Here is a 25,523-nt window from a genome sequence, read left to right as displayed (position 1 = left end):
AAAATCTCATTTAGAGCTTATTTTATTTGTGGTGTTTTTTGTGGCGTTTATGTAGTATCTTTCTTAGAACTGCCTCTTTAACAAATCATGATTCTTACATCCACTCACACGACTGTCGTGCGGTTGCGCAGCCTTGTGCCTAACGTAGGTTATCTTGGTACAGTTTTAAGTGAATATTCCACTAAAATAAAAAAATATATATAATCTCTTGATTTGTCAGTAAGAATTTGACTCTCGGGTCCCCACTGAACAGCAGAATAAAGGGGCTGCGGCGCTCCAGGGAGCATAGGCAATGGATGTGTTTTCCTGAAAATCCCCTTTAAGGTCCATTCACACATTGCGATTAAGGTGCAGTTAAAATCGCATCAAAAACAGCAGCCAAAATAGCATGAGGTTTTACTGCGATTTGGTGCATTTTTCTATGCAAATGCATTTTTTAATGCAACCGCATTTAAAAACGCACCAAATAACCGCAATGTGTGAATGGACCAGAAGTAAACTTCATTCAGCCATTTCTCAATTATTTGCGGTAGTAGTAACTGGGTTTCTCATCACACAGCGCAAATATTCCGTTTTTGCTAAATGGTTTGTTGGTGCCCCTTGCCACGCAGGTCACATGCGCCACAAGCTCCCCCTAGCTATGTCCCTGGTTAAATGTATAGGATATGCCATATCTGTTTTTGGAAAAGCTGAATAAGTGCCATTATATATACTGCTGCCACCCAGCTTTCCAAGACTCCGGATCCGTCTAGTTATGTAGCCATATGGGAGCAAGACATATATCTTTGAATGACTGGACAGATTTGCCATTCAAAGGTCTGGGAAAATAGGGTGACCAACCCAGTGGAATTTATGGTCGCCATATTAATTGCCACCCAGCTTTCCCAGGTAACAGATATATAGGTAAGAAGCAGCTGACATAAGGCGATTACTCAAATGCTATAATATTTTCTGGTCGTTTTTTATTTTTTTTAAATAGGATGAAATGATTGTAAATTTCTACTTAGATCCTATGACAGCGCAGAACTGGTAAATTTCTGACATACAGGAGAGGCGAGTCTGTAACTAGCAAGGGGGGAGGGCCAGGAGCGAGAAGTCAGCCTGAGCCCTGACAGAAGGTTGTCACCTAATGCTCCGAGCTCAGGCAGGGAACACAGACTGTAGACCTGCCTCCTGATCCCGACTCCCTATACAACAGAACTGGACTAAGAACAAACTGCAAGAAGCCCCGGGCACTTCTCCTGAACTGGATAATTAAAGGGATATCCTCTGAAGTTCTGCCCTGCTACACAGATCATTGCTTGCACCCTCATCACTGTGTCTTACTTTCTACTATTACTCAATTCCTGGGGCTGATCCTGGATTGTTCCTGATTCAGATCTTGGATATCACACCTGACAATACTCCGAGACTCCAGGATGGAAGTCACACAACCTAAAAATACATTATAGCAACTATAAGAAGAAAGAAACACTCACAAGGATCCTTACCGCCTATGATGTTAATATTTAAGGATTTGCAGTGAGTGTACATTATATAAATGCTTTGGGCCAATGGAGGAAGCAGCTAGTGCTCTTGTAGATTGAATTGGCTGTGTCTCGCAAGAAGGTGAGTCGGTCACTGTCAGGAGGGCCTTGCCAGTGTCACCTAAAGGGTCACTATCTTGCCACCTCTGCTTGGGACTTGGCCGTCATTTCCGTCGCCACTGGCTATTTGGGATCCAGGACAATGCTGCTGTCATCTGCAGGATACATCATGCTGCTTATCTTAGGTAGGTCACCTATTGGACCATTCTATGATTCCACCTATTGATGGAAGTTGTGTTGAATATCTTCAGTAAAACTCACCGTAGACATAAAGAACGCTCTAATATTTATTTCGTTTTGGTTCCCATATATATTAATTTTTGGAGCATTTGTACTTAGATAACGGACATGTACAGGTGTTCTGCATTATGATCATAGAAAAACTAGAACAAATGAATGTTGCTTCACATAATAAGTTGTCTATAACTACTGGCTGTAAAAACTTTCAGGCTTCTCTGATACATATCTTGACCAATAGATATGATGATTTTGTCACTACAGACATAACTTTGCATGGTACCAGTATTGCTCATATCTGCTGAACTGCCTGGGCGTCCATAAGATGTAGTCATTACGGAGGATCTGTATATCCACCTATTACTCTTGGAGCTCTTGGTCTCACCTCCAATGCCAGCCCTGGTAACAGAACTAAATTTTTGACCTGAGTTGTCTGACCAGGGTTGGTATCAGGAGAGAAGACAGGACCCCTATAGTCAAAATTTTGGGGATACATCATTCATAATAGTTGTGTATCTGGGACAAATGTTTTTTAAACTTGAAAAAATTCCCTTATCATTGATGTCTAATATAAGTACACATAATAGGATTAGATTAAATTTTTAGTTGTATAGAACATTGGGGAACTATATCAACAGGTTTGCACCAGTTTTCTGGCATAAAAAAGTCGCAAAATTTGGTGCACGCCATAGTTGTGCTAAAATCTGCCACTTTTTACTTTTCTCGCCACTTTCCGAAAGTAGTGAGAAAAGGGGCGTGGTTTGGTCGAAGAGGGCGGTGCCTCCAATAAACAACAGATTTATCATAATTTTCACCAGAAACTAAAGCAAATTATGCCACAAATCTACACCTGTTCATTGGAACGTAGATTTGCATTTCTGGTGTATGGACAGCCAAAGACGCACCAAATATATTAAGAGGTGTTAACATCAAAATTTATTTGGTGCATTTTCCGACAACGTAAATTAGTTTAAGTCTGGTGTTTGACACGCCAGTCTTAATATATATATTCCTTATTGTCTACAGGTGTGGACGTCACAACAGGTAATGAATGTGCTCGGTGAATCCTTTCTCATTTAGTTGATGGGGTCTTCCTGACTAATTTAGTTGTTGGGGTCTGCTGCTGGCTCAAACATTAGGTAAATTGTTGCATTACTATAGGATTAAACAACATGAGTAAGGTTTATACTATGATAATCCTCCAAGCAATGTTATAATCGGTAAGCGGTGATGTCATCACTCATACATGGAGTCATTATTCTTGTATAACATAGAATAACAAACTCTTTCTACATTGTAGCAAGACTACAAGTCTAAGGTGAAAAATCAAATAATATTAAAATAATAATATTTTACATACATAAGCGACTAGCAGTTGACTTTTAAGGCCCTTTTACATGGTCAGATATTCTGCCCGAAATACAGCATGTCAATTGGCACTCGTTTAGCTCTATTTAAACAGAGCAATGATCGGAATGTATGGAGACAAACAATAGTTAATACAATATACAATCGTTTGTCCCCATACACTTGCATCTTATCAGCAGCACAATCCCTGTTTACTCGGAGCAACCATTTCATAAAAGATCTGATCAGCTGACAAATGAACGTGTTCCCTTTTGTCGTCTGGTCAATGCCTTGTTCGCACAAGGCAACGATCGGGAACAAGTGTTTGTACAAATGCTCGTTCACCCGATTCCTGTCTCATGTGAAAGGGCCTCTAAGCTGGTCATAGAAAGTGTCATCTCTTATCAACACCTTTGGTGAGACATATTTCGCCCCTCCACCCAATTCATGGTGCCCGTACTCAGCGTCAGGCTGGGGTCCCTTGGGCTCACCAGAGGGAATGATTCCAGGGGCCCATCCACCATCTCTACTAAGTGCACATCCACTTGTTGTTATCATTTGTACACATATGACATGTCCTCAATAATGTTTAACAGGTTATTTGTGAATCATCCATAAGAAATAGACCCTAGTGGCACGTGATTGACTCAAAAGTCATCTCCAACTGGGGTTGTCTTCTGCTAGACCTTTTAGGACCCATTATTGGGTCAGAGTATGGACCCACCGGAGGATACTCTGGTACTCCAGTGGGCCAGTCCGACCCTGCCCGTACTACCCCAAGGGTCTGATCTTTCCTATCTATATTAGAAACGGAAATTGTCTCATGAGTGTAAGGAGACACTTTAAATCATGCTATACCACCTCCTTCTGGTCACTAGATAGCTCAGCATGCTACCCAGCGACCATTGGCCCCATTGTCCCATCACATCAAAAAGTTTGATTATGTTTGGCCAGTCTCAAAGTTACAGTTCCACAGCAGATTATTAGCATCAGGTTACCTCACCTGCACAGAAGGGAATGAGTTACTAAAACCCAGCAATAGAATTTACGTATCAACATCAGTTTGAAGATTTGGCACCTACTATAGCACCTTGTGTCAGTTTATTCTTTTGTTGGTACCACAGAGTAAGTTCTAGGGTTAATTTAAGTCGGATGAATTAAATGGATTTATTCAAGCATTTTGATCATTTTTTTAAGGTAAAAACTTTGTGTAAAAGATTATTTCCTCAGGTTGACCCCTAATACATATCTGGTGACGATTAACTGATCTTGGTCTTTTGGACTGATAAGACTAATTTGGAATATGAGAATCGCACCTTTTGGAGTAATACATTTTGAGTAAATCTGTGTGTTGCATAGGCCTACATAGGTAGACATTTCTTTGGATGTTTGCTGGACAAATGGTTACCCCTGAACTGGCATGTTCTATAATGTGTATGGCTGTCCTTAGTAGTACCTAAGTACCGAATAAAAAGTGATTTCATGATCTAATTCCTATGGCCAACTTTACGTATCAACCCCGACTTCTCAACTGGCATGCATGTTATTTTAATGGGGGATAAGTTGAATTTACACATCTGGCACCGCTTATCTTAGGAGACACAGAAAAAAATCCAACTAGTCATATCGTTATTATCCCCCATGGACCTTTTACCAGACCACATAAGTATTTGAATCTAATGTGTATAGCCAAAATAAGAGTATGATACATGTGTTGTAAAATAGGGTACAGTGATTGACAAATGAATAGACATCCTGTGCCAGTTGTATCTTTACCCGATCTGGGTCGTAACTATAGGGAGTGCAAAGCTGCCCTAAAGGTCCCTTTGGCCAATATAAAAAAATCAGAACTATAAATAAAGTGTAATAGCTGTTACAGATTTTGCATTGGGGCCCAGGAACTTTGGGTAACACCTTTGTACCCAATTATACCCATCCCCGATTGTCAGTAGAAAGTTTTGATCCTTGTCCTTGCACATGACAAGACTAGGTCTGTCCATCCTTCTGTTCCTTCTACTGTATATCATGGCTAGTTATCTATCAACTACTGGAGAATGAATCTCCCTCCGTGAACTATGTTTCCTTCATATTTGAGGCACTAGCTCCTCAGCTGACTCAGCGCTGCTTTAGCCTCTGGACTAACATTTCTGTGATAGATCAACAGGAAACTACAGGTAGATGTAGAGACTGTTTCCAGTGAAAAAACATCATTGACTATTTCACATTGATAACATTTCTTAGATTTTCCTACTTAACCCCTTAACAACATGTCACGTACTGGTATGTGGCAGCCATTAACCCCTTCCCGCTGCAGCCCTTTTTCAGATTTTCATTTTCGTTTTTTCCTCCCCACGTTCTAAAAGCCATAACTTCTTTATTTTTCCGTCGATATAGTCCTATGAGGGCCATTTATTGTGCCATATAATGTACTAGGAAACGGGAAAAAAATTATTTGTGGGGTAGAAAATGAAAAAAACAGCGATTCCTCCATTGTTTTTTGCGCTTGGTTTTTACAGAATTCACTGTGCAATTAAAACAACATGATAACTTTATTCTCTGGGTCAATACGATTACGGCGATACCAAATATATATCGTGTAAAAAATATATAAATATATAAATATATAAGTGTAAAAAAGAAAATTTATTTTGTGTCACCAAATTCCGAGAGCCATAACTTTTTATTTTTCTGTCAATTAAGTGGTATGAGGGCTTATTTTTTGTAGTTTTTAATAATACCATTTTGGGGTACATGCAACGTTTTGATCACTTTTTATTTCATTTTTTGTAGGCGATGAGGTGAGAAAATAGAGATTCTGCCGTTTACAATTTATTTATTTTTTACGGCGTTCACCTTGCGGGTTAAATAATGATATAATGTAATAGTTCCGACTTTTACGGACAAGGCGATACCAATTATGTTTATTTATTTATTTATTTTTACTATGCTCTAGGGGGAAAATGGGTAAAGGGTTTTTTTTTAACTTTAAATTTTTTTTTTTTACATAAAAAAAAAACGTTATTTAACAAATTTTTACTTTTTTATTAGTCCCCCTAGGGGACTTCAACCAGCGATCGTTAGATCGCTTGCACGATATATTGCAATACTAATGTAATTCAGTATATCGTGATTCTGACAGGCATCTATTAAGCCCTCCTCTTTCTAACGATTTAAATGCTGCGGACGCTATTGATCGTTGCATTAAGCGTGATGCCGCTCGTAACTCTAAAGTGTGTGCTGTAAAAAAAATCGGTATCATATGGAGCGTGTTCACTCCGTGAGCCCGTTCCATACTTCCCCTACCCGACTTTGGGGCATGGATATTTAACACAGCCATCCCTCGCTGTGTATGGAGCGAGCTCAGCCCGTGAGCCCGCTCCATACTTCCCTTTAACCCCTTCCCGACATTTTACGTATCCATGCCCCAAAGTCGGGTAGGGGAAGTATGGAACGGGCTCACGGAGTGAACACGCTCCATATGATACCGATTTTTTTTACAGCACACACTTTAGAGTTACGAGCGGCATCACAGGAAGGGGTTAAAGGGAAGTATGGAGCGGGCTCATGGGCTGAGCTCGCTCCATACACAGCGAGGGATGGCTGTGTTAAACAGCCGACACCTCACTGCAATTGGCGGAATCAAAATTTACATTGATTCCGCTCGTTTAACACCTTAAATGCCGCGGTCAATAGTGACCGCGGCATTTAAATAGTTAGAATCAGGGGGCGCCCCCCCAAACACGCCATCGCGCCCCCCCTGCGGCACGATCGGCCATTTACATTGGTTGTTATTGCAGCCTGGGGGCCTGATAAAGGCCCCCAGGACTGCCATCTTTGTACTCCTTTGAAGGCCTGCCTCCGACTGTCAGAATCACGATAAACTGCAATACATTAGTATTGCAGTATATCATGCAAGCGATCCAACGATCCCTACTTCGAGTCTCCTAGGGGTACTAATAAAAAAGTAAAAAACTGTTAAATAAAGATTTATATAATGTTCCAAAAAATATATATATATTAATAGTTAAAAAAATAAACCTTTTTCCCATTTTTTCCCTAAAGCAGAGTTAAAAAAAATAAAAGTTAACATAACTGGTATCGCTGCGTCCGTAAAAGTCCATACTTTCACAATAGAGCATTATTTAACCCGCTCGATAAACGACGTAAATAAAATAAATATATAAAACATGCAAATTGCTGTTTTTTGGTCACCTTAGCTCTCTAAAAAAAAAGGAATAAAAAGTGATCAAAAAGTCGCATGTACCCCAAAATGGTAGCAGTGAAAACTACAGCTCGCCTCGCAAAATTTAATCCCTCACACCTCTAAATTGATGGAAAAATAAAAAAGTTATGACTCTCAGAATATGGCGACACAAAACATTTTTGTTTTTAGCAAATAGTTTTATTTTTTTAAAAGTGGTAAAACATAAAACAAAACATATTAATTTGGTATCGCCGTAATCGTATCAACCTGTAGAATATGGTGAATATGTAGTTTTTACCACGTGATGGACGCCGTAAAAACAAAACCCCCAAAAAATGGTGTAATCGCTGTTTTTTTTTTCAGATTCCCAGTACATTATGCGGTACAATAAATGGTGCCATAAAAAACTAGTGAAAGCACGTTATTCCCGATAATTGGCCGATGTAAAAAGGCCCTAAATGTACATGTATGGCAGAGCTGAATTTGCTATTCCAATGTTTCTTTTGTGCACTTTGATATGAGATAAGGAGATAAACAGAAACCTGATTGGTTGGTCTCTTGCATTGGTTTTTACAAATCCCCCTATTGTTCCTCTTGTCACCAGCTCCAACACAGTAATAGAAAACTGTATTTATTTTTTATTTTTCCAGCTTTTTATATAGCGCCAATATATTCCGTAACGCTGTACAGTGATTGTCACCAGACACAGACACACGCCAGGTCTAATTTCATAGTAAGCAATTAACCTATCTGTAAGCTTTTGGAGTGTGGAAACAAATCAGAGAAGCCGGAGGAAATCCACACAGATATGGGGAGAATATATACTGCTCTTGCCACCACGATAGGACTGGAGGATACAGTAGGTTGTATAAAATTACATAATCAGCACTGCTACCCCTGTGTGTAAATATGGATTCACAACATTAGAGATGATTGAAAAATGTACAAGTGCACTGAAGTAAAGTCTGGATTAAAATGGGCATTGGGACTAATGCAGAATCGTCAGGAATTTCTGACATTAAGTGCCAGATTAAATAACCTTTACTGTAGTAATATTGATAATAATTTGGCAAAAATCTGAATAGGGGTAAAGAGGTTCTCCACTTCGAACAATCCCTACTTGAAAGATGGGTCCCATTAAAATAAACTGATCCCAAGGTATCCCCCTGCTGGAACCTCAAGCGATCAGCTCTTATCTGCAGGGAAACCAGGCAATAAGTGTTCATTATCCCTGCAGCGACACTACAGGGGAAATTAAGCATTACACAGCGCCCACTCATGCCAATGGGTTGTATGTATAATGCAGGACAGGTCAGGTCTTCCAGAGCGAGAGACGCTCTTTGTAACTACTCTCCACTCTGGTCAAGAGATGAGGATCTTGAACAGAGGACTCCCTTTTATTAACCCAGAATTTTCTAATAGGTTATATGAAAATGGGTTTTCTAAACTGGACAAAGGTTAGGGTTTCAAGTTGTTTTCATAGAAGTTAGCTGCGTATCACTTGTTGGTAATTGCTTTCGTAATCCTTGTAAGGACTGATTATTTTATCGTCCATCCTGTAGCTCCTACCTTAAATGAATAATGAAACTTTATCAAAAAATCCAATCATTTCTTTTAAAGGGTAAATAAACGTTCAGAAAACTTCTGACATGTCATAGTGACATGTCAGAAGTTTTGATTCGTGGTGCTCCGAGCAATGAGAACCCCACCAATCGTTAGAACGAAGCAGCAGAAGTGCGCGTGTGAGCGCTGAGCCGCTTAGTTTCTGTTTGGCTTTTTCCGGAAATCAATATAGTGCAGTGCGGGCTCAATAGAAAAAGCCAAACAGAAACGAAGCGGCTGAGCGCTCACACGCGCACTTCTGCTGCTTCGTCAGAAGTTTGCTAAACGTTTAGTTACCCTTTAAATAATAATAATCAAAGTGATGATTTTTTTTGTACTTCCCAGAAAAGTAAACAGAACATATTTGTGTATGACATCCCCCATGACCGGCAAAGCGAAACAATGGATGGTTTTAGGAACCCCCTTTCATTGTGCTATAAGTGACTGCATCAACCTCCTGGTTTTAAATACTGGGAAGCATAACACTTATATTTCCTTGGTGGCATCTCTCGATGACTCAGAGAAAGGATGACACGAGAGGTGCGGCTCCTTCTCTCTTGTTTGTTTTTTAATTTGGTGATATTAAAACCAGCAATCATCCTGGAGAAAAAAAAATTAACCTCTGACTTTCTGCAGCTTCAGGTTGTGAGGCATGTAACATTTGTAAGAGCTCCTATTAGTATACCTACCCAGCATTGTGCTAAAGCATGGAGCCTATAGGTTTACAAAATAACATATTTATCCAATAAAGTGCACTGCTTTTCAACCTAGGGTCAGACGACGACTTCAGATATATAATTTACAGCTGCGGTGACGTTATAATGCCACGGCCCGTATAAATGCACTGAACCGCACATTTTAGGTACTGTGTGGCATAGTGGTCAATATGAACAATATGTTTAAAGAGATAGGACTATATAATTTTTGATTACAGTGACACTGATTCAGTAAAGTCAATCTTGTAAAGTCCATTTTGCAGTTTATATACAGATATAAGTCACATAAAAAATCAGACAAGTTTGTAAATACATTGCTTATCTTATTGTGCAATGATCCTGAGTTGCTTCATCCTGCATCACAGTTCAGAGCTGTAATCACTGTTCTGCTGGTTGTTATTGGAAACAGTCAACAAGCATGTTGTCAAATACTTCCCTAACAGCTCAGAAGGGCTCCTATAATTCAGTGGACCAGTTAATTATTCTCATATTAGATTATTTTTGAAATGCCAGAAAGCAAATCACCAGCAAGCTCTGTGCAAACATTGTGGATGTAAGGAATTCTGGGAGATTTCAGCTCTGAAGCCTTCAGAATTATTATTACAATATTGTAAATGATGTTCAAATATAAAAGGCGGTGGAGCAAGACCAGTGGTTTTCTTAGAGGAAAATGTTTGGAGAAAGTTCTCTTTAATAAGTGATTTCATGTTTTATTTGGTACTGGTAGGGGAGGCTAACAGAAAATAAACTGTCATCCCTATAATTTACTGAGCACCCGAGAAGCTCAAACAGTGCAATAAAAAAGGCACAAAAATGTGGTACTTGAGAGCAGTGGGAAAAGGCTGTGCTTACATGCCGCATTCAAGTGTGAGCTGCTTATACTGATAATCATACATATGGTGAAAGGGCTTTACCCAGAAAACACATTGATAGTCGATCCTAAGGATTGGCCATAAATGTGTGATCGGTGGGGGTCCAACTCCCAGGACCCCCACCAATCAGCAAAATGAAGGGGCCGTGGTGCTCCCATTGGCTGAGCTACAGTACCAGGCACAGACAGCTTACGGACTAGCTGCTGAAGAAAAAACTTTAAAGGGTAACTAATCTTTCAGAAAACTTCTGACTTCTCATAGTGACATGTCAGGAATTTTGATCGAAGGGGGACTGAGCACAAAAAACGAAGCTGCAGAAGCGCTTGGTTTCTGATTGACTTTTCTCGGAAAGCCAAGCAGTTGGTGCACGGGCTCAATAGAAAGTCTATGGGCCCGTACACCAGCTGCTCATCTTCCTGCCACTTTGTTTTAGCGATTAGTGGGGGTCTCAGTGCTCAGACCCCCACTGATCAAAACTTCTGACATGTCACCATGACATGTCAAAAGTTTTCTGAAAGTTTAGTTACCCTTTAAAGGGGTTAAGGTGCAGGACTGAGCCCTATCATTCTGCTGATCACTAACAATCACACGTTGATGGTCTATCCTAACATCTATGGTATGTATTTTCCTTGAAAATCTCTTTAAATATATGTTTAGGACAACTTTCCTGAGTTGTTTTATTATATCCTGACATGGTAAATGGTAGTATTTTGTACATGATGCTGGATTGTGTGTATGTGCGTGTATGTGCGTGTATGAATGCCTTCACTACCCACAGATCTTTGTTTGGTCACTAAGTTTACAGCAGTTGCCATCCAATCCACCCTTGATGTCCAGGGATAGTTCCATGTTTTTGTGAATTGCTTGGTATCACTTTACTTCCCTCAATCTTTTAATGCATTCCTATGTACTGTGCATGAGGAATGAACTATTGAAATACACACAATGAGCAATGTTGTTATGATATACAGTGATCACGTTATATTGTTCTCTTTGCGAGTCATTGTGTAGTGCCCTTCTCATAAGGTGCCAAGCAATAAAGGGTTCCTGGAAATTATATTCTAAGTAATATACTGTTGCTGCATATTGTATAATTGACAACAATGGAGATGAAAGACTGAATATTATTCTTTTGATATTTTAGAACAGACTTATATTAGTAGTAGTCAATATATAGCATATTTACAGTAATCTTGACAAAAACATTCTTGGTATTTGTCATAGGGTCCACCATAAAATTCCTCTAGTTATTCTAATGCAGTAGGCTGTACATAAGCTGCAAACTTCATTGACTTCTGTAAAAGGAGATGTCAATGATTATATCACTGAACTACATTGTCCAGTATACCTAGCTGCTGGATAGTTTACTGAGGATCTATCAATGTTTGCATATACTATATGTGTGAATCATGTATGTGTCTTCTACATCAGTCTGCAACTTTTGCAGCATATAAAGTATATGCATTCATATTTATGGTATCTTGCATTGTCACCCACTTTGGGCTTGTTCATAACACTGAAAAATGAATAAATCTAATTATTATGAGGGACTATATGCACATGAGAATGGATTCATGCATAGATTCAATTGGGGGGGACCCCAGGTCATTTTTTTTATTTTAAATAAATAATTGGAACGATAGAACATAGCAGCAGCGGCCTAGCATTACCAGGATGAAAAGGGCCACTTTTTTTGGCCTTTCCCAGCCTAATAACACCAGCCTGCGGCCGCCCCATTGCCCGACCATCCCTACAGATGATCGGGTACTGAATCGTTCCCAGCTCTTCCCGGAACCCCTGGTGGGGGTGGGTACTGGATTAATAATGGGGGTTAGTGTTAGCCTCTTCATTGGCTAACACTAAGCCCTGCCTTAGTAATGTACGCTATCAATCAGCCAGCAGCTATTAATAAGTCAGTAGTAATAACGATTTAAAAAATACAAGGACATAAAAATAATATTTCATTGAAATAAAAAAAAACACACAACCCTCATTAACCAATTTATTGAGAGTAAAAAAAGCCGTCATCTAAGTAGTCCTGGAATCTGACGTAGTTCAACAACCGAGCCTGTAAAAAAACACAAACACACAAAAAAATTTGTAACACATAAAAAAGGAAAACAATTCTTATACTTACCTTTGCTGGGTCCAGCGCTGGAGCCGCAATGTCCGTGAGCTGGGCCCTATATCTAAGCCTATCATGTGTGATACAGTCTGCTGAGCCACTTTATCTAATCCTATTCATAGCTATAGGGTCAGAGTGCTACAGATATGTTGTCTCATATATATATATATATATATATATATACACACATGCATACATACATACATACATACATACACACACGCACACACATTTTTTTGGGGGTATGGACATATGTAAGTACAAGGATACTGACTGCTGGGGCCCTGTATCTAAGTCTATCATGTATGATACTGTCTGCTGGGGCCATGTATCTAAGCCTATCATGTATGATACTGTCTGCTGGGGCCATGTATCTAAGCCTATCATGTATGATACTGTCTGCTGAGACAATCCATCCAATTCTATCTAGCGGTGTAGCTATAGGAGTCTTAGTCTTGTAGATATGCTATCTCTAATATTTATGTAAAAGAAGAAAATATTTTTCGGGGTGGGGCGGGGCTAAATATATGTCTCGTGGCATGTGCCCCATATCTTTTAAGACCCTAGCAACACCCCTGCCCCAAAGGTATATAATAAAAGAGTTATACATTTATTGTAATTATATTACAAATATTTTTCACTCCATTAATTCTCATAGACATTTTTTTAACTGTAAACACAACAGGCCGCAAAATACTGCATGCAAGTTATAGTTAGGCCATGATATGATGTGGCGGATCTGTTACGTATGTTCGGTGCGGACTCTGCACCGAAAATTGGCAACAAGTTGCAGTACTGTGCAATGTAATAATACGGGGTTGCTGCAGATTTGCCACAGATTTGTGCAGCAGATGTGGGCAGTGCTGACACAAAAATCTCATGTCTATGGCCAGATTTAGATTGGAAGCTCTTAAGGTGGAAGTCATCTGCCGGCACCTGCAACACCATTCAAAGAGTTGCAAACAGGATTACTGCTGTACAGTTTATTAAAGAATCTTCCGTTTTTAAATGTGTTAAGAATAGGCATAAAATGAGTGTTGTTTGCAGGCAGAAGGTAGAGATTTATGGGACAGGCCCAGTAAAATGTGAAAGCGCCTGTGTTGTGTGGTGTCATCTAATATCCAAGTAAGGCAGAGTCCCTCCTAAGGTTTAGAGATGTAATAATAATTGTACGTTTATTATGTTCAGGTGACTGGAGAACATAAAAATGTATATTACGGTATATACATCGACTTCCATGACGCTCCTAGAATACCAATACAATGTGTTACTGTAGGCCTGTAAAATATTTAGAGGTTTATGTGTAAAATTATATTACACTCCACCCATTAGTTACACATGGTGGAGGCAGCTATTTGCTCAGCCTAGTAAGTAATAACATGACATGGTCTGGTCAATTCAATAGGAAGTAGTTGTCGAGATTTGGGCAAATTTAAAAGGGAACTATGATATGCAGTTCATGAAAGTCTCTTTGTATATAAGTTGTATAATAGCTTAATTTTTTTTTACCTGGTTAATGATGACATTCCTAAGGGTATGTCCACACGCCTTATTTTCCGGCTTAAGGCCCTATTACAGCGGTCAATTTTGGCAGGTACAACGAGCGCCGATCAACGAGACAGCTCTTTGATTGGCGCTCGTTTGCTCCTGTCACAAAAAGCTATGGATGGGGACGCGCGGTCATTACTCGGATCGCTCGTCCCCATACATTATTATCATGTTGGCAGTGCATCTCCCTGTTTACACAGGGAGATGTGCTGCCGATAACGATAATATTTCACTTTTTTTAAAAGATACGATCAGCAGATGATTGAGCGGTTGCTCGTTCATCTGCTGATCGCTGCAGTGTTTACACAGAGAAATTATCGGCAACAAACGTTCTATGAACACTTGTGTGCCCGATAATTGCCCAGTGTAAAACCCGGAAAAAAACGCTCACGGGAAAAAGAAGCGTTATGCCCTTTCTTCGGGCAGTCCTGTCTCTGACCTCCCATTGACATCAATGGGAGGCAGAGAAAGAGGTTTTCGCTGCATTTTTTGCCCGTGGTGCTCAATGGCCGCGGCCAAAAAACGCAGCGAAAGATGCGACAAGAGAGTGCAAGCAGGTCAAGATCTGAATTTTGAGGCAGATTTTTCTGCCTGCAAAAAACTCAGTGTGAACAGGGCCTTAGTGGTTTGAGAAAGCTGGTCATCAACTTCTGTGGAACTGTAATATCGACCTCAAATTATCCAACTTTTTCACCCAACTTTTCCCAGACTTAACTAAGTATGGGCTGAACAGATGTGACAGAAAAGAACCTATATGGTAAATATACGTACTATATATACATTGGACAAACAATTGCAACAATTACTGTCTGTTAGCTCATTCCTTCTGATGTTGGGCTGGATGAGAATGTCTCACCTATACTTCTGCATTCCTTCGATAGTAGAAAGGCAGTTTCTCACAGGTTTCTCTGTCCTGGAAGCACGTGGCTGGGAGGCGGTCAGGGAGACAATGTTAGGTGACAACTCCCCTCTTTGGGAATGAGAGCAGAAGGAAGTGTAACTGGCTTGAGTCACTGGTGGGAGTGCACTGTCTGCAGATCATGTCCAGGTTCCACACCTTACAGCAAATCTCATTTCATGGCGGTGACATCAGAGGTATTATACAAAGTAACCTGTTTAGCATTGAGCGTAACAAGTACTCAAAGGTCAACCTGGGCAGGCAGAGACACACTGGTGTTACTTTAGAGTCAATGCATGGTATTTATAGAGAGTAAAATTGGACTTCGTGTTGGTGTAGTTACTGTCCCATCATTTTTCTTGCAGGTGCATAGAGTTTATAGACCATTCACTCAGATTGCAGAACATTAGCAAAAGTGAATTCACTAATATACTACTCTAATCGATGTGGTGAAGCCCCTCATCCTTATCACAACCACATATAGAGGTGGCTGTGCATGCACGACCATCTCTACATGTCTTCTCTGCTAGGTAGGATTGACAAATGACCATGATGATCCCCCATTTTTAGCGGTGCGGGTCTCGGAGATCAGTAGTTTACACACTACATATATAAATAGTGACTACCAGGAGCATAACTAGAAAATGCTGAGCCTACAGCAAACATTTGAAAGGGACTTCAAGCATGGCCATCAATGGTGGATGGTGGTCCATAAGTTGCAGGAGGTCTCAGCCCTGCATGTAAGTATAGTTTCTCCTAGGATCAGATTGGCCCACCAGAGGACAGGCTATGATAATTGGCCCCAGCAAGAACCATGCCCATGAGGTCAAGCAGACTTTATAATGCTAGATCTGGGCCCTCAGTCTCATTTTCTCTGGTGGACTTAAAGTAGTCCAGGCCATCCATGGTTTCTCCTCTAGTGTATGCTAGATATACTGATATACACAAATAATAATACTACTAATGCAATATCTATAGTCTGTGGACATAGCCATGGCAACCAGAATGAACACCTTCATTTTTTTATATTGCTGGCTGCATTCCTAAGTAGACAATAATGTATAATAGAAATAAAGTTTATATTATAAAAGTAACTCCTTTATTTTAAGTCAAAGCTCAAAGGGTTACTAGGACAAACGGCACATGGATATTGTGTTTTACTGTATGTCTGATATACTGTAGACAAAAACTGGACTCATACAGAAGTTATTTCTATTGGATTTCTTATTATGAAAATCAGGACATGCTCAATCAGAGAATATCTCTGTAATACGAGGGCATGGAGAGTTCGTACGGTTCCAAAATATGGAGCTACAGGAAATTTGTCCCTCAACAGGCCAGGCAAGCTACAAATTCAGTGGTGGGAGAGGACATCATCACCTGACCTGTCAACCTCAGTTCTTAAGGCTAGACAAGCAAAACACTACATGGGATCTCGCCTATTGACGTAAATGCAGCTTTCTGCACTTTTACTACAGATTTATGTCAAGATTTTTGTTGGGCCAAGTGTTCACCAACGGTGAATCCAAAGTAGGATTTTTTTTTTTGGCATGCCTTCTAATGGAGTTTCATTTTGAGTCTTAATTCACAGGGACCAGTAGTCAATGTCATGTTGATAATTATTCCATATAAATGTTCTATAGTGCCTCAGGTGATTATTGGGGGTATGGTGCTTAAAGGGGTTTTCACATCAGAGACATTTTATCCACAACACGATATGTCATAAATATACAGTATCTCTAGAACAGGGCTCACTAAACCCTGTTCTACTGCTCTGTGTTGTGACTGAAGCGTGTGATTTCCGACCATGAATCACGGAAACAGCGTAGCTCGCTGAGATACGCTGTTACCATAACTCCCATGGAAATGAATAGCAGTTACGGAAGCAGCTTCGCATGTGAGCTACGCTGTTTCCGTAACTACCATTCAGTTCTATGGGACTTACAGAAACAGTGTAGCTCTTCAAGCTACGCTGTTTCCGTAATTCATAGTCGGAAATCACACGCTTCAGCCACAACACAGAGAGGTAGGACAGGGTTTAGGGGACCCCGTTATAGAGATAAGTGCGGGTCTCAGAAGTGGGACCCACATATATCTGATATTTATGATATATCCTGTGGATATGTCATAAATGTCTCTGATGGGAAAACGCCTTTAAAGTGTAGCTAAACGTTTGACAAACTTCTGACATATCAAAGTGACATGTCAGAAGTTTGTATTGGTAGGGTCTGAGCACTGAGACCCCCACCAATCGCTAGAACGTAGCAGCTGAAGCGCTCGTATGAGTGCTCAGCCTCTTCGTGTCTGTTCGGCTTTTTCCGGAAAGCCGATGTATCGGAGTACGCGCTCATAGACTTTCTATTGAGTCTGCACACGATACATTTATTTCCGGAAAATAAATCGCTTCGTTCTAGCGATTGGTGGGGTTCTCAGTGCTCGGACCCCCACCAATCCAAACTTCTGACATGTCACTATGACATGTCAGAAGTTTGTCAAACGTTTAGCTACACTTTAAGAACAGGTCCACAAAATCAAAAAATAGAGAAACTGCAGCACACAATTCTTGTAGTATCAAAAGAGTGAAAAAAATCCCTTTTATTCCACCATAATACACAGCGACGTTTCGACCCTAGGTGTGGGTCTTTTTCAAGCAGTTAAACAAAGTGCAATTTATATAGGGGATATGACATCATAATATCAATTCCATATGCAAAATAGTGTTAACAGCAATCAAGTTAATAAAAACATTACAATAAGAATACATAGTTCTTATATTCCCCTGTATGTGATGCCCTCATGTTGTATCGGGCATGTATATACCATAAAAGACAGGCTGGATTCTTCTGAGAGATTTCCAGGGCACTGGTGGGGAATTTGACCCTAGAAGCTTATTATCAACTCAAACTTGGAAGAAGTGATGGTTCAGATATTGTCATTTGTGAAATTGTTTCAAATATTTGTGTAATGTAGTTTAGATTTTTTTTTTTATTGTTCTTTCAAATTACACATCTGATAATTCTACACGTGATTCCTGTCAAATAATTTCTACCTTGGAAGGCATTTGATCTGAGACTCTGGAATGTTATCTGTCAAGCTTGTTAGGCAGAATTTAATACATGCAAATTATAAGCCAGTTTTGCTGTCACTCGTCTTCTGAATACCTGGCCTGGAATTCAATATGAAAATGGCCTGGCCTATAAATAATATTAGGGAAGACTTGTGAGTAACATTGGCTGCATTGTGTCCAGAGTGAACTAGATCAGAAGATGGAAACTACGCAGGTGATTTTTCTTCATAAAAACAGTGATTACATCTCTGGAACTGCCAAAAAATATCTCCTGGGAGTGTCATAAACTGGGATGTGTGGGCAGCACTGGGCAGGACGCCATGAATAATGTGACCTGCACTGGGCAAAGAGCAACCATACATGAGGTCATTGTCTAACATGACTATTGGTACCCAGCAAGATTTAGACATTTGGTTCTGGCCCTAAATGACTAGATAAATCACATTAAGCCATTCATGTGCATTACCCACAAGTGGCCAAGAACAAGAATCATACACATACACTGAATGGTATTCTTGTCTTTTATAATGTTTAGCAGTGGCGAACACAAAAGAGATGGAGCCACATAGTGGTGAACAAGTTGGACCTCCCATTATGGTGCTGGGTTTTGCCACCGAGGACAGAAGGGCCTAGTGTATGTTTGACCCTCCAACCTCTTTCCATGGCCCTTGGGCAAATTCCCCACCCCCTTGTTTGCTAACAATGCAGTTCTTCTGGAGGGGGATAGTCATACACAGGTTTTCCCTACCTAATAACAAATAGCATGGGACAAATTAGGGCTGGCCACCCTCCCTTCAAGAGCCACATAGCAGCTGGCATGCCTCTATGGTATACTCCCTTGTAAAGCATTGAACACAGTTAGCACTAAAAGAACATGATCGATATTTTCCCTTTTACAACTTTAATAAATGTGTAAAGCAGTTATATGTCGGCTTGTATAAAATGGGATGGGGGTACCATATTATATGCGAAATAAGGTGGTATCACATGACCGGATTTTACCATTTTCAATAGAACTGTCGGTGATGCTGAAGCTGCGGCCATAATAAGGAGGCTACAATGTGGCCATATTACAAAATTGGGTTTCCTTACTGGAAGCGCTCTCAATATCACTAAGAAGATAATGCACATTTGTACATATTATGTATTACGTACGATCTGGCATGGTTTTAAGCATGTCTTTAAAAACTTGTTTATCTTCCATGTAAAATAATGGGATACTCCTGAAAAATTATAGTTTTAAAAGTGACCTTACCTTTTACAGTCAAGTAATGACTTACCAGTAAACTATAAAGTTGCTCACGCATCACCCATATAACTAAAAAAGATGGATCCTTCCCTGTTTTAAGGAATTAAATAATAACACCTAAATATTACTTGACACCGTGTGCGGCTTACTGCATAGAACTTGCACTCAAAACGCACCCGTCAAGAAGATACATTGCTTTGCAACTTGGCACAAGCCAGGCCCAACCACTTCAAACGAAAGAACCAGAAGCCGAGCGACTTCTCCAGCAGTTACATACAGCACAAGTAAATCAGGACCTTTCTCCTCCTCGTGTTTGGTTTGGCTAATCGTGGCGGTGTAATTAGCGGAAGGAGACTGTGGAAGGAAAATGATCGCTGCGTGGAGTTAGTTTTACCTGAATAAAAAATGAACACATTAAGGTAGACGTTCACTTTGAAGGAGACTTTTGCAAAACTTTATGGAGGTTTACTAGACAAACTCTATGTCCGCTGTATATTTCTATAGCCTGCGAATGAAAGTTTAAAAATTGGCAGCAGTGTTAGTTTTTAGTACAAGTTCAAAGCAAGGTCTAAAATTAAAAAGAGTTTTCAGAAACTTTTCTGTGTAAAGTGAACTATTAGATATAGGCCTAATGTATGACTTTCACTGGCTTGTACATGACAGAAGGATCCCATTGATTGAGTGCGGAATAGGCATCATTTTCTTCAGAAACCTTGTATCTTCTGAACTTTAGAGAGAACTTGTCACGTTGAACCTGACAGTAGATTATAGAGCATGAGGATTTTTGTGGAAAAAAATCAGTATAAGGCCTTATGGAAAGAGCAGGATTATGTATAGGAGGCTGTAAGGCCTCACATAGCCCCTTGGTTTCTTTACTACAGAGCTGCAGGAGCTCCCTGTGCCACAGTATAGTGCTTCATTGGATTCTGTATGATAAAGAATGGCTCCATAAGCTCCGTAATACGCATGTGACAGAACATGGTCAAATTAAATATTTCTAATTAAATCAGTGTCATACAGAGGTACAGTAGGGCATCATTCACCTCTATGGCTGCCTTATTATGGTTCCATACAACATGGAGCAGTGATATGACCATGTGCATGAGGCCTTACTTTAGGCTACCTCTTTGCTTAAAGGGGTATTCTCATGTCCCCATCCTACCTTCTGCATTCGGGCTCTGGCCACTGACTTACGAGACGGGTAAGTTTTCCTGAAAATCCGACCTTGTAACTCAGTGGTCAGAGCTTAGTGACAGCGACTTAGTGCATGGTCCTACTCAGTGATTGACAGCCTTCCCTGGGTGAGCATGTAGACAGAGGTAGATATCAATATCCTGAGTTGGACCAGCCACCAGACTCATAAGAACAGAGGGAGCAGAGGTGAAAATCAATCAATTCCTAATAATACTTAATATTTTACCAGAAAATGAGATAACAATATTCTGCTCAGTTCCTCTTGCTCTACAACATGCTGCTAAAGATAAGACAGTATGTTCAATGTGGCAGGTTCCCTTTAAAAGGAATATATCACCTATATTTTTTTATCCTAATTAAAACCAGATACTGTAACATAATCTTTTTTTTCTAATCTGATTTTATTTTTTGATTTTTGATTTTTTTTATTCTATTTTCTGTACATAATTATGGGGGCAGCCATCTTGCCTTTATACTCTTCACAGCATTTTGGGATACGTATGCTTTACAGCAGCCACATAGACAATAGGAACCTGTGAAGAGGAGGGGACCAATTGACTTCTATGGGATAGTTGTCTATGCTTCTCTCTGACCTGTGAAGAGATCATTGTACAGGAAGGGATAAGAAAGGTGCTGTGTCCATCACCTATTGTCAATGGTGTCCATCGTCAATGGTGGAACCTGTATTATATATATACATATATATATATATATATATATATACAGTGAAGGAAATAAGTATTTGATCCCTTGCTGATTTTGTAAGTTTGCCCACTGTCAATGTCATGAAAAGTCTAGAATTTTTAGGCTAGGTTAATTTTACCAGTGAGAGACAGATTATATATATATATATAAAAAAAAAAAAATCACATAGTCCAAATTATATATATTTATTTGCATTGTGCACAGAGAAATAAGTATTTGATCCCCTACCAACCATTAAGAGTTCAACCTCCTCCAGACCAGTTACACGCTCCAAATCAACTTGGTGCCTGCATTAAAGACAGCTGTCTTAAATGGTCACCTGTATAAAAGACTCCTGTCCACAGACTCAATTAATCAGTCTGACTCTAACCTCTACAACATGGGCAAGACCAAAGAGCTTTCTAAGGATGTCAGGGACAAGATCATAGACCTGCACAAGGCTGGAATGGGCTACAAAACCATAAGTAAGACGCTGGGTGAGAAGGAGACAACTGTTGGTGCAATAGTAAGAAAATGGAAGACATACAAAATGACTGTCAATCAACATCGATCTGGGGCTCCATGCAAAATCTCACCTCGTGGGGTATCCTTGATCCTGAGGAAGGTGAGATCTCAGCCGAAAACTACACGGGGGGAACTTGTTAATGATCTCAAGGCAGCTGGGACCACAGTCACCAAGAAAACCATTGGTAACACATTACGCCGTAATGGATTAAAATCCTGCAGTGCCCGCAAGGTCCCCCTGCTCAAGAAGGCACATGTACAGGCCCATCTGAAGTTTGCAAATGAACATCTGGATGATTCTGAGAGTGATTGGGAGAAGGTGCTGTGGTCAGATGAGACTAAAATTCAGCTCTTTGGCATTAACTCAACTCGCCGTGTTTGGAGGAAGAGAAATTCTGCCTATGACCCAAAGAACACCGTCCCCACTGTCAAGCATGGAGGTGGAAACATTATGTTTTGGGGGTGTTTCTCTGCTAAGGGCACAGGACTACTTCACCGCATCAATGGGAGAATGGATGGAGCCATGTACCGTCAAATCCTGAGTGACAACCTCCTTCCCTCCACCAGGACCTTAAAAATGGCTCGTGTCTGGGTCTTCCAGCACGACAATGACCCAAAACATACAGCCAAGGCAACAAAGGAGTGGCTCAAAAAGAAGCACATTAAGGTCATGGAGTGGCCTAGCCAGTCTCCAGACCTTAATCCCATCGAAAACTTATGGAGGGAGCTGAAGATCCGAGTTGCCAAGCGACAGCCTCGAAATCTTAATAATTTACAGATGATCTGCAAAGAGGAGTGGGCCAAAATTCCATCTAACATGTGTGCAAATCTCATCATCAACTACAAAAAATGTCTGACTGCTGTGCTTGCCAACAAGGGTTTTGCCACCAAGTATTAAGCCTTGTTTGCCAAAGGGATCAAATACTTATTTCTCTGTGCACAATGCAAATAAATATATATAATTTTGACAATGTGATTTTCTGTTTTTTTTTAAAATATATAATCTATCTCTCTTAATTAATTAACCAAGCCTAAAAATTCTAGACTGTTCATGTCTTTGACAGTGGGCAAACTTACAAAATCAGCAAGGGATCAAATACTTATTTCCTTCACTGTGTGTGTATATATATATATATATATATATATATATATATATATATATATGTATATATATATATATATATATATGTATATATATATATATATATATATATATATATGTATATATTTGTGTTACCGGTCATTGTAATCCTGCCTGTGATGATAATGAGATGTCTGCTGACAAGTGATCTCTACAGAACAGGAAGTGTCAGTCTATTGTGTTGCTCTGTAGTCAGAGTGAAAACTGCAAGATTTTGGTATCATTTTTTAATGTAGATAATGACAAAGAAAAGGAAAAAATATCACCCAAAATTCTTAAGGAATATTTTTTGAACATAAAAACTTCATTTAAACAATATGTATTTTTTTTGATGACACAATTCCTTTAAGACCGGAGATGTGAGTCCATACTTGTGGACACTTGTGGTCATGTATATTGGGTGGTGTGCTTCATTGTATTAGTTGACTAATAACATTAACATTTTAGCATATATATTTTATTAGTGCGGCAAGGAGATGACAGCCGTTTCACTTGATAATTATTTTGTCTAGAATTGCCTGGACCAGAGGTGTCAACAAGCTGACATGTTAATGATTATACTGGTTGGTAAGTCGAGGCTAATCAATCATTCACTGCTCTTTCAGAAGCTGATCTGTCTCATACCAAGATGATAAAAGTTGTCCACGTGCCACTCCAGCCCCAAGGTCCTAAGAAACAAAACCCATATGACACCCATATAACAAAACCCATATGAATTATTACATTGCAAATTAACCACGTGTCTCTATTTTTAGTACTTTTAAAAACATACATAGAATTTTTTTCTGTCTCTCCTAGGAAATTTGCATAAGGTCCAATTGCAGCCAGCTGTGACTAGGTTAAAGTGTTAAATCCAGCGTTTAAAATGGGATTAAACTGCTAGCTGGGAATTTTCTTCACCTCAAGGGGAAACATCCAAATAGATTTCTTGGCTAGAGATCAAACTGTTACCGTTTAATGTCTAGGAGCTTCAGATCGGAACACTAAAAAAAATGAAATTTGTATTGTCCTCACCTGACTTCCCTCACTAAGACAGTAGGAAATATAATTATGATTTAATGGGCTTTCTAAAAAAAAAATATGTGGTTTGCCTTTGGTCAACTGGCTAAAAGACAATAAAATCTAAATACATATAATTTATATATTATGTTTGTGTATTGAACATATTGTAAGGCATAAAGCTAGCTAACTAGAGAGGGACACTCTTAAAAGAGGTCGCCGTGAAGTGTCAAATAGGTTTATACAGTTTGATCAAAATGTGAAATAAGATCCTCCTATTCATTTTTTATATATTTGCTTGGCAAAAATGAACAAATGCATGTGTGGACCATGTATTTTTCTCTTTTGTTGCATATATTGCTAACTAACCCATCCCATAAAATAGGAAAACATTATCAGCAATACCAGGCGCCAAGATCGTGACTTTGGTTTGGTAAAGGATACTTGATGAACCACAAAGTGCCTCAGAGATTTAAAGGAATTTTCCACCATGCATTTACTGTTAAGTAAACTAACATTACCAGATGTCAACATGTGTGACAATTTATAGCATAGTGTTGTCAGTAGGTACACATCAATTCACATGAACACTGGTGTGATATAAAACGGCTGCCACTAGCAGATGGTCACTACTGATAAGCCCAATTTATTGGATAAATATACTTTATGAACTTCACAGTGACTTGGAGATTTAAAGGAATTCTCCACTTTTTATTAAATTTCAATTAAACCATGTCATTCCTGATTTCAGATTGTCCTCATAAGTTGCACATTAAAAATAATAATAATAATCATACAATAAAGTGAATCATTTTCTAGCGTAACAATTTGGAAAGCTTTGAACCAAAAAGTTAATGTTGTTTTTACCAATTATTTTCCAAGAAATTAATGTATTGTGCTGGTCAATAACAGTTGGTTGACATGTTTGGTTAATGCAAGTAGTGCAAGGTTGTCCACCGGCTGGTTGCTTAAAGAATCTCAGATACTTTTCTTTTCTCCATTACACTTTGACATAATTTATGAACCTGCTGTGCAAAATAGTGGCCCACAGTCCTAATATATGTGAAGTCTCCACATGTGACATCCTAGCAATCATGTCTGTTTATTAAGACTTTAATGTCTGTCTTTGGCTTTTCAAAATATTGGCCGGCAAGTTCATCATGCAGACTATAAAAACAACAACACAGACATCATGATGACTCTATGTTGGCTAAAATAGGAAAACAAACATGACGTGTTGTACAGTATAAGACCCTAGGGAGGAACTGGAGGTCTAGTAAGTGGGAAAGATCCAAAGAATAACCATATGGAACTTAAACATGTGGAGCAATCATCCATGCATCTCAGGCTTCACGTAGTAACAAACCAAACAGCTGGGCTGTCTGCCGGCGATACCAATACAAATAATATTCTAACGATGACTAATAGCCACCAGGAAATCATTCTTTACTTTATTCGCTGTAGTGAATGGGTGGCAGCATATACTTGACATCATTTCTCTAACCCTGACAATTTTGACACATGTCAGG

General features: G+C 39.5%; 1 protein-coding gene across 1 annotated transcript in view; it reads left to right on the top strand.

Moving 5' to 3' along the window:
* The first annotated feature begins 1,090 nt into the window (after positions 1-1,090).
* Positions 1,091-25,523, top strand: part of TGFA (transforming growth factor alpha) — a 55,653-nt gene continuing 31,220 nt past the window's right edge. Inside the window, exon 1 of the mRNA XM_075858514.1 lies at positions 1,091-1,771. Within this exon, the coding sequence (XP_075714629.1) occupies positions 1,729-1,771 (43 nt within the window). The 5' untranslated portion in view covers positions 1,091-1,728. The remainder of the gene's footprint in view (positions 1,772-25,523) is intronic.

Source organism: Rhinoderma darwinii, chromosome 3 (assembly GCF_050947455.1).
Source record: "Rhinoderma darwinii isolate aRhiDar2 chromosome 3, aRhiDar2.hap1, whole genome shotgun sequence".
Taxonomy (NCBI): domain Eukaryota; kingdom Metazoa; phylum Chordata; class Amphibia; order Anura; family Rhinodermatidae; genus Rhinoderma; species Rhinoderma darwinii.
Note: the sequence above shows the minus strand (reverse complement) of the source record. Positions and strands in the feature narration are given on the sequence as shown.